At 48.9% G+C, this 10,657-nt stretch overlaps 1 protein-coding gene and 1 long non-coding RNA gene across 2 annotated transcripts in view; one reads left to right on the top strand and one right to left on the bottom strand.

Annotated features, from left to right (window-relative positions):
• Positions 1-10,657, bottom strand: part of LOC309538104 — a 249,702-nt gene that overhangs the window by 198,916 nt on the left and 40,129 nt on the right. The window lies entirely within an intron of this gene.
• LOC309537609 (uncharacterized protein) overlaps positions 1-10,657 on the top strand; it is a gene marked incomplete at its 3' end in the record, with an annotated part of 164,087 nt that overhangs the window by 126,682 nt on the left and 26,748 nt on the right. Inside the window, exon 3 of the mRNA XM_082232505.1 lies at positions 5,038-5,211. Coding sequence (XP_082088631.1) covers positions 5,038-5,211 — 174 coding nt within the window. The remainder of the gene's footprint in view (positions 1-5,037; positions 5,212-10,657) is intronic.

Here is a 10,657-nt window from a genome sequence, read left to right as displayed (position 1 = left end):
TGTGGTGGAGTCTCCTCCTTTGGAGGTCTTTAAGCAGAGGCTTGACAACCACATGCCAGGAGTGCTCTGATGGTGTTTCCTGCTTGGCAGGGGGTTGGACTCGATGGCCCTGGTGGCCTCTTCCAACTCTGTGATTCTAGGATATATCGAAGACCTCCAAATTCCTCTCCCAGTCAGCGCTAGGAGAAGGGCTCCACCTGCAGAAAGAGGGGAGAGGCCAGGCTGGAGACCCCCCCTCTGGCCCCTGGGGGTCCCAGGAGCCCTTTCTGGGCGGCCCTCACTTGGCCAGTTCCCCAGAGTCCCCCCCCCCACTGGGCTCCAGTGGCCCCCTGAGGCCTGCAGGGATCTGGAGGGAGAGCCACTTCTCCTGTGGAACTGAGGAAGAGAGGTCTTGGCCCAGGTGGGGGGGGGGCAGGCGAGGGCTGTCAAGTGGAAAGGACACATGCAGGCGTCATATTTGGAACATTTAACTTGAAATATGTGGGCCCCCCCCCCGTAATTTCAGTCACATTCTCTCAAGTCCCCTCTCAACGGTCAATCTCTCCCTCTTTCCAGGCTCCCCATCGCCTTCTCACACTGAGTTGTAACACCAGCGAGGAGGAAAGGAGCCTCTGAGGGATTCTCCTCCCCAACTCAGGTGGTCCAGACCAGCCATTCTCCGAAGGGCCCCCCCCCCTTCCTTGGGTGTCTGTCCAAACCTCCGCCTGGGAAGACAGGCGGGGGGGGGGGCTCATCTCTTTTCTCGAGGAAGGCCCTGGGGTTGTGAGGGGGAGAGAGAGAGAGAGGAGACCCCCCTGCCCCCCCTTTCCGGGAGGAGAGCCCCCCTTTCCTCCGCCCCCCCCCTTGTGTGTGTCTCTCTCTCTCTCTCTCTCTCTCTGTGTCCCTGAGGGAGGAGAGAGGGGGAGGCCCCCCCCTCCCCCCCCCCGCGGCTGCTTCCCCTCAACGGCTTTCCCCAACTGCCTTTCCCCAACTGCCGCCTCGCCTCCCTTGGGGCGCCAAGGATTCCTGGCCGGCCAGGCGGCCCTTCAGGGGCGGACTCCTCCCCAGGACCCCTCTCTGGTCCATGGGTCTGAAGGGATCCCTCCTGGGCCCCAAGCCCTTCCAGGGGTCCTTTGCAGGTGGCTCTCCTGGAAGCTCCTTTCGGCCTCCCCCCCAAGATGGCGAGGGCGTTTCATCCCTGGCCTGGGACACGTCTTCATCTCCCTATTTTCCTGGTGGGGGGGGGAGGGGGTGTTTCTTGGGGGGGGGTGTCTGGAGGGAGCCATTTCTGAGCCCAAGGCACCTCCCGCCACTAGGCAGCCCTTCGCCTCTTCTCCCCCCCCCAGGAGATAAGGGGGGGGCAGGGAGGGGGCATGGGGGTCCCTGCTCAGGTCATGCGCGGTGGGGGGAGAGCCCCAAGTCGGGGAGCAGAGGGTCCTCCTTTGCCCTCTCTGCCAAGCCAGGGAGGGGGCTGCCTTCCTTTCGGGGGGAGGGGGCTTTGGGAGAAGGAAATAAACCCCCTTCAGATGGAGAGAGGGGTCACCTTTGTGCCCAGAGGCTGCAGCCAGAGGGGAACATTCCCACGTGGGGGGAGCACAGGGAGAAGAAAAGCCCCTCTGCATCTCCAGCACCACTTCCTGTGCCCCAGATGCAACAGCACATGTCTCTCCCCCAGATCTCACTCCCACTCCTAAGACAGATGGATGCCAACCAACCAACCATCCCCTCCCCACCCCCTCCTGGTGCCCCTTCAAGTTGGCTTGAGGGCAGGGGGAGGGTCCACCCCACCAGATGAAGGGAGAGGAGGTCCTTCCATCCGGAAAATGGGAATGCTTGCAAAGATTTCCATGAAGATGAGTGCCATATAGAGATAATAATATTATTACGTGAATTCCCCCGCTGACACAAAGATTAATACAGTGGTACCTCGGGTTAAGAACTTAATTTATTCTGGAGGTCCATCTTTAACCTGAAACTGTTCTTAACCTGAGGTACCACTTTAGAAAATGGGGCCTCCACTACCACCACCGTGCAATTTCTGTTCTCATCCTGAAGCAAAGTTCTTAACCCGAGGTACTGTGCCTGGGTTAGCGGAGTCTGTAACCTGAAGCGTCTGTAACCCGAGGTACCACTGTACCCATCAATTAAATACACAACAGACAAGAACAGAGCAACGTGTAGAATCATATCATCTTTATTCCCCCTTTCCCCCTTAGGGTCCAGTGTGCTTTGAAGACGTAGCTGTTCCTTTCACAGAGGAGGAGGACTGGGCTTTGCTGGATCCTGACCAGAGAGCTCTGCAGAAGGAAGTCGAGGAGGAGAATCCTGGGATCGCGGCCTCTCTGGTAAGGCTCCCTGCTGGATCATGAGATCAGTTTTGAAATTCCATACAGATCTCTGAAGGACAAACCTCCTCTCTTTTGAGGGAGCCCCATAGCGCCCCCTGCAGCACCTGAGATGTTAACACACCCACAACTCTCCATAGGAGATGCATCTCCTGTTCTGTCTGGGAATATTCTTCCACCAGTCCTGCCTTTTCCAACCAGGATGAGGCTGCTCTGAGCTGCCCAGGCCTTCTTCCATGTAGGCTTCAGAGATCTCAGGGACGTGGAGGTACATCCTGTCTAACTTTCTTTTTCCCTTTCTACATTCCCTTCTCGGCCGCAGCTCCAATCTGGTGGAATGCTCTGTCACAAGAGACTAGGGCCCTGCAGGACCTGACATCTTTCCGCAGGGCCTGCAAGACAGAGCTGTTCCGCCAGGCCTTTGGTCAGGGCCCAGCCTGACTCCCTCCTCAGGCAACCTGCACAGAATTTTCCTTAATGGTTGCCATTAATTTGATTTTAATTATTTTTTATAATGAAATGTTTTTAGAATGTTGGATTATTTGATTGTTGGATTACTTGATTGTTGTTAGCCGCCCTGAGCCTGGCTTCGGCTGGGGAGGGCGGGATATAAATAATAATAATAAAAAATTATTATTATTATTATTATTTGTCTGGCTTCGTTCTTTTGGTGAATCTAATTTTCCATGAAATATTTCTTGCAGGGGACTGTTTAGAATGTGGAAAAAGCTTCACCTAGGAAACCCGTCTCAATTTCCATTAAATAAAACACAGCGGGGATAATCATAGAATTTTAGGAAATGGTATAAGGCATATGGTATAACTGGTATTAGGAAACTTCATGAGGAATTAAGGGGAAAGCTAGCGTTGACCCGGAGTAGTTACAACATTTATGGTCTCTCCCCGAGTGCCAGGGACCCTGCTCCAAAGAGAGCTTTTTTTTGTCAGAATTATTTCTTTTTTTCCAATTTTTGGCAATTAATTGGCAATAAATGTTCTCACTGCCACTGTGGCGTAAAGAAATATTTCCTTATTTAAAACATCTTTATCAAATTTTCTGTTATTGCCTCACAAGCCGTAAAATTCCAACTCTCCTTCCATAATTTCCCCCATGATGTTACTTGAATAGGTTTCCCTAAACCCATAGCCAATTTGATCATTACCGCCTTTACCTGTTCATCCATGTCCTCCCACTCCAGTAAGATTCCATAGATTTTAAAAATTAATTTTGTTTTGTTTTGTAGTAAATCTTTATCCAATACTGAAATTGCAAAACCCTCTTTCTTGTCAGCTTTGAAGACCTCATTTATTTGGTGATACTGGATCCACCCTGTTAGGTGGTGTTTTATTTCCTCCCGCAGTTTGGCCAAACTCATGCTGGTAGCTTCGAGAACACTGTCCAATCATCTCGTCCTCTGTCGTCCCCTTCTCCTTGTGCCCTCCATCTTCCTGGTATAATTCCTCTGGACAGCCAGTGTGGGGTAGTGGTTAAGAGCGGTAGACTCGTAATCTGGGGAACCGGGTTCGCGTCTCCGCTCCTCCCCATGCAGCTGCTGGGTGACCTTGGGCCCGTCACACTTCTGTGAAGTCTCTCAGCCCCACTCACCCCACAGAGTGTTTGTTGTGGGGGAGGAAGGGAAAGGAGAATGTGAGCCGCTTTGAGACTCCTGAAGGGGAGTGATAAAGCGGGATATCTTCTTCTCCTCCTCCTCCCCCTCCTCCTCTGTTTATTCTTGCCCCCTCTTCTTGATGTCTTCTGCTTCTGTTAGGTCCTTTCCACTTTGGTCCTTTATTATGGCAATCTTTGTACAAAATGTTCCTTTCATATCTCCAATTTTCTTGAACAGATCTCTGGTTTTCTCCCATTCTATTGTTTTCCTCTATTTCTTTGCATTGCTCGTTTAAGAAGGCCCTCTTGTCTCTCCTTGCTATTCTTTGGAAATCTGTACTCTATTTCTTGTAGGTCTGTCTTGGATTCGTATCAAGATCATTCTATCATTTTTGAGATTGCATCCCAGTACAGCTTTTGCCACTCTTTTCTTAACTATGAGGGCCACTCCATTTCTTTTACGGGATTCTTGCCCACAGTAGTAGATAAGATGGTCATCTGAACTGAATTTGCCCATCCCTGTCCATTTTAGTTCACTGATGCCTAGGATGTCAATATTTATTCTTGCCATCACATTTTTGACCACATTCAACTCTATACCACTGGAGAGGTTTAGAAATGGGGCTTCTCTTGGGAAGGGGCCGCCCCATTTGTGCTTCTCCAGGGGCAGGAGAATATCTAGGGCAGGAGAATCCCTGCAGGGCCTCTGAGGCTGCCTTTCCTTCTTCCTCTCTCCCAGGACCCTGCAGCTTATTTGGCTCCTTGACTCCTCAGGAAGGATAAAAGGGACAGATTCTGCAACCCTAGTGAGGATGGAAGGGGGAAGATGGACGGTTGACCTGGTCAGGTTGTCTCCTGCATCCCTCCTCTCAACCTCTGAGCGTTCCCTCCCAGGGACCTCCGAGAGATCTGGTGAGTTCCAGGGGAGGGGAGATGGGAACATGGAGGGATGGAGGGTGAAGAGGGAAAGTTCTCTGGCCAGAAATGAGATAAAGCAGGGATTTTGCTGTGGGTGGGGCCCCCAACATATTGGGAGGCTTCCCCTCCAGCCAGAAAATCCCTGCAGGGGCTCTGAGGCTCCCTTTCCTTCTTCCTCTCTCCCAGGACCCTCTAGCTTGTTTTGGCTCCTCAACTCCTCAGGAAGGATGAAAGAGACAGATCCTGCAAACCTAGCAAGGATGGAAGGGGGAAGATGGACAGTTGACCTGGTCAGGTTGTCTCCTGCATCACTCCTCTCAACCTCTGAGCATTCCCTCCCAGGGACCTCCAAGAGATCTGGTGAGTTTCAGGGGAATGGAGATGGGGACCTGGATGGATGGAGCCAGAGAGGAATTGGGGCTTGCTCAGCTAGGGGGTGGGGGGGAGGCAGGCAGGCGGATGGAGAAGGGGAGCACCTTTTCGGGCTCCCCCACCTGCCTGCCTGCCTGCTCCTTTGTCATCTGCAGGCAATTTGAGCTAGGAATAGATCACAGCTCCCTGCCCATCACAATGTGTTGGCAGCTCAAAATGTCTAAAACCAGTTCTGTGATCTGAATGCCCTGCCAATGTCTGACAACTCACTGATCCATCGCGCAGCACTGGACTCCTTAAAGGAACCTGACCCTGCTGTGCAGTGATCAGTATATGGTATAAGGCATATGGTATAAGGAAACTTCATGAGGAATTAAGGGGAAAGACAGTGTTGACATGGAGTAGTTACAAAATGTATGTTCTCTCCCCAAGTGCCACAGACCCTCCTCCAAAGAGAGCTTCTCTGAAGAAAGCAGAAGCAAAAATTACTCAATTTTACATGAATAAGGAAAATGAGGAGGTGGCTAAGAAACAGCAGGAGCCAGATCCTATTACTGACCTTATAGGATCTCTCAGCAGCTCTAAGGATGAGCAGAAAGAGGTTTGGGGCCCAGGCAGCTCAACTGCTAAGTCATCTCTGGCACTGAGACCAGGAGCTCAAGCGACTCAAGGCCAAATTCAGGCTAAACAAGTAGAGGAACTAATCTGAAAGCAAAATTCAAAATTAAAGCAAGTATAAAAGACTGCTACTCCCAAACTTCTGGGACCAAAGAGGGACTATCAGTCACTGGGTTGCTTGTAGTACTAACAGAGGACATGGAACACTTAAAATCCTTTTTGGCTGACTGTAATAAAGTTCTTACCATCCTGATAGGTACTTGTAGAACCTTCTGAATAAAATCTAGCAGAGTCTGTGGAACCAGATAATACAACAATTTCTCTTTCCATACCATTAAAAATAGATCAATAAGGGAGGTTTGATTCGTCCACATGGCAAAAGGAGGTCTAAAAGTACAAAGAAGAGCAAAAATGTTAAAAAATTAAAAAATAGTGCAATATTAAAAAGTTGACTTGAAAATACTTTTTAACTTACTTAAGAGAAGCTCATGCTCTGGGTCCAGACAGAACACTAAGAAGCTTGTACTATGCTAGAATCTGCACACCAGATCCCTATATCAATATGAAACAATATGCAAGGTTATCAAATGGTCTGATGTCCTGTCAAAAGCCAAAACCAAACCAACTAGGGAGAGGGTTTTCATAAAAAGGAATTGGAAATGGGTGCTGTCTCAAAATAAGCTACTTCTCTCAAGCTACCCTAAGCCTTTGGGAATCTTGTCACAAGAGGAGCGTAAAGTTTGTGAATATGGTGTCTAAGCACAGAGAATATCTATGGAGGAGTGGTGTATCAGTCTCAAGATTATTCAGAAATGTGGCACCACCAGCTCCTCTGCTTCCACATTCAGCAACACCTCCAAAAAGTCCTCAATCCAAGGCAGACTATTATCCTTTAGTTGACATATACTCTGCAGGTGACAATCCTGACTAGTCAGCTGACCTGGACCCCAAGGAACCCCATAAATCAGACAGCCCAGGGTCCTTGCACTTGAGAAATCTGGGGAAGGACCTACTTGATAGAACTGAAAAGAACGGATTACATGCCTTCTGTGCTCTGCCATAAGAAGCCCAGAATGAAATACTCTCAGATTGGACCTCTGACGTTCCTGCCTAATGAGTTTGAAGAAGGAACACAAGGGCTCATGCAAGTAGAACTTGACCCTTTGTGCTCCAGATCCAGCCCACCAGATATTCCAGCATGAGTTGAATTGATGGGCTGAAAAGCCACCTCCCCCCACCAGCAGGTTAATGAACCCTCTTTCCTACCAATTGGAGATGAAAAGCTTCCCCAAAGATTTGGTCCCCATGCAAGAGGCAAATATGGCCACATCTGCCTGGCTTGCAATGAGAGAGCTCAAAGATTGTGAACTGGGCTCTGCATACAAAGAACCCAGCATGCAGGCACCTACAGCACATGTACAGTGGTACCTCGGGTTCCATACGCTTCAGGTTACAGACCCCGTGAACCCAGAAATAGTGCTTCAGGTTAAGAACTTTGCTTCAGGGTGAGAACAGAAATTGTGCTCCAGCGGCACAGTGGCAGCAGGAGGCCCCATTAGCTAAAGTGGTGCTTCAGGTTAAGAACAGTTTCAGGTTAAGTACGGATCTCTGGAACGAATTAAGTACTTAACCTGAGGTACCACTGTAATAGCTACTCTGCTATTTTCTGCCCATGCTCTGGGGTTGCAGTTTTCAGGCTTAGGGACAGGGTGGTGACTGTTTTTTGCACCAAGTTCTGTTCATAAGCCCCAATGAGTTCAATGGGATCAACTCTCAGGTCACTACTGGAAGACCCTGCCATCCTTATGAAGTGGGGTGATTAGCAAACGGGAAACTGCAAGCACTGGAGATGTTTACAAATGGGGCTTCTGATGAGAAGGGGCTGCCCTATTTGTGCTTCTCCAGGGGCAGGAGAATATCTAGGGCAGGAGAATCCTTGCAGGGCCTCTGAGGCTCCCTTTGCTTCTTCCTCTCTCCCAGGACCCTCCAGCTTGTTTTGGCTCACTGACTCCTCAGAAAGGGTGAAAGAGACAGATCCTGCAAAGCTAGCAAGGATGGAAGGGGGAAGATGGACGGTTGACCTGGTCCGGCTGTCTCCTGCATCACTCCTCTCAACCTCTGAGCATTCCCTCCCAGGGACCTCCAAGAGATCTGGTGAGTTTCAGGGGAATGGAGATGGGGACCTGGATGGATGGAGCCAGAGAGGAATTGGGGCTTGCTCAGCTAGGGGGTGGGGGGGAGGCAGGCAGGCGGATGGAGAAGGGGAGCACCTTTTCGGGCTCCCCCACCTGCCTGCCTGCGCCTTTGTCATCTGCAGGCAATTTGAGCTAGGAATACATCACAGCTCTCCGGCCAACACGATGTATTGGCAGCTCAAAAGGTCTAAAACCAGTTCTGTGATCTGAATGCCCTACCAATGTCTGACAACTCACTGATCCATCGCGCAGCACTGGACTCCTTAAAGGAACCTGATCCTGCTGTGCAGTGTGAACTCAGATGGGGCCTCCGTGTGTTGCCTTTTTCTCTTCTTTTTGTATAACTTTTATTAACTTTATAAAACAGGGAACATAGGAATAATAGATGATACAAATATGTGGGCTGAGTCTGTATATCTCAAACATAGCAGAATAAATTTGCAGGAGTATCTATAACATATAGTTCATCATTAGTGGTCAGTGTATGAGTTCTGGGTCCATGAATTGCTTTCAACTGAAACAAAAAAAGGGGAAACAGGAGAGCACAGAGAACATTCAACATCGCAGAGCCAAATGCCTAGACTGGAGCTCTTGTGGCCGTTGTGCTTAGATTAAGTGAGTAATAGTCATTTTTCCGCTTCTGTTACCAATGAAACAATACCGAGTTGGTCTTATCATGAAAATGGGAGGGGGGGGGGTTTCAAAGTGAAGAAAGAGATTTACGTATAAATGTAAATATTTTCCTGTTTTAATTTTTTTTAATTATTATTATTATTATTGGTTTTCACATATTATTTTACAATACAGATGTACCAAAGCCAACACCATTTCCTCCCCCCCCCATACATTTACATTTCTATTTCCTCAATCCATCATATTATCCTTTTCTCCCTCCTCCCACTTCCCTCCTCCCCACTGGATTTCCTCCACATTATGCAATTTACAATAATCTTTGCATTCTACAACCTTCTCAAATCATCTTCATATTCTTATTATCTTTCCTTACTAATTTTTCTTCCATCATGTCGCCGGAGGCCCCCCTTTAATTCACACCCACACGTAATACACAAGCACCACACTCACACACGCACGCATCCCCCTTGACCCAAGAGATGTCCCTTTAGAGGGCCATCTCTTTTTCTAAAAAGCCTTCCGTAAATAAGGAAGCGCTAGCCTGACAGCCTTTCGCTATAACACTCCGCATCGCCCTATCTGTATTACGAGTAGACCAGCCGCCTGAACTCTGGGTCAATCGGCGGCCGCCTCAGCCAATCAGCGTTATCGAACAGCGCCCCTTGCGGCGGCCACACAGGTATTGCAGGCTACAGGCGCTCTTTTCCCTTGCCTTTGACAGCTTTCAATACAAATTTTCCGAGTTCAATCGACCGTGACTGATTTAATCAAAATGCTGCAAGTTGCTTCCGGAAAGCGAAAGTGCTTCGAACTTCAAGAACAGTATTCTTTATAAATTCACCAAAAATCAGCCATACCTCGGATTCTCACCGGACCACTTTTATTTTACTACATATTACAAGGACTATCAAAGGGGGGTGGCCTGATACTGGGCAGCCATAATCCCTTGACCGAGCAGTCACGTACTCTGCGGCCCTTCCCAGTTGATGTGACAACCTTGATAGCCATTGTGATGGGCTCTGACAGAAGGCTATCAGGGATACAATGAACTGCATGTTTTAGTGTATTCCGCGCGGACTCTCACAAAGGACTGTGACCGGATTCCCCTCAGGGGGCAGGAAACTTCGCCCTTTCCCTTTGTTCTTAAATATGACTCATGTGGGGAGGGGAGAGGAGGCTCCGGCCAGGTGTCAGGACACTCGAATTACCTGTGCAGCCCCTCCTCGACTCCTCCTATTTTTAATATAATCATGATGTAAATATGATGTAATTCTGAGGGTGTAGCTTAGGGGATTAGTAACTAATAAAAGTTAGGGTCTCCCTTTGTTCGGGGCTTCCATCTTGCTTCACCTCGTGGGCGGTGGGAGTCCTGTCACGACAGTCTTTCCTCTGAATAAAGACCGAGCCTACTGGCTGCTGTTTTGCTCTGAATTGCTCTGGTTGGTGTCTTCATTTGTCCAAGAGAGCCCTCGGATTTTCCGGTAACAAGTGCTTCACATTTTAATCTAGGCATATTAGCGTATCTTTCCTTGAGCAATATTTTGCCATATATTCATCAAAACATTTCCACTTGGTTGTCAAGCCTCTGCTTAAAGACCTCCAAAGAAGGAGACTCCACCACACTCCTTGGCAGCAAATTCCACTGTCGAACAGCTCTTACTGTTAGGTGGAATCTTCTTTCTTGTAGTTTGGATCCATTTCTTCTTATAGCAGTTAATTTTGCCCGAATTAAATATTCATCTAGTTTACAAATCCATTCCTCCTTTGTGGGTATAGTCTGTGACTTCCACCGAGCAGCAATCACTATTCTAGCAGCTGTACTTGTGGAATGTAATGGCGTCCGCCACACTTTCCTGTGCCAACTCTCCGTGCCAACTGTGAGCCTTAAGCTGTCTTCCTGGCTCCAAGCCGAGTTTCACAGCAGCGGTCGTGCCTTGGGTGGGTGATAAATCCAAGGCTGTACGCAGGCTTCTTGCTCATCTAAGAAG

This window comes from Podarcis vaucheri (genome assembly GCF_965113315.1).
Source record: "Podarcis vaucheri genome assembly, chromosome: 7".
NCBI lineage: Eukaryota > Metazoa > Chordata > Lepidosauria > Squamata > Lacertidae > Podarcis > Podarcis vaucheri.
This window is presented reverse-complemented; position numbering and strand designations above follow the sequence as displayed.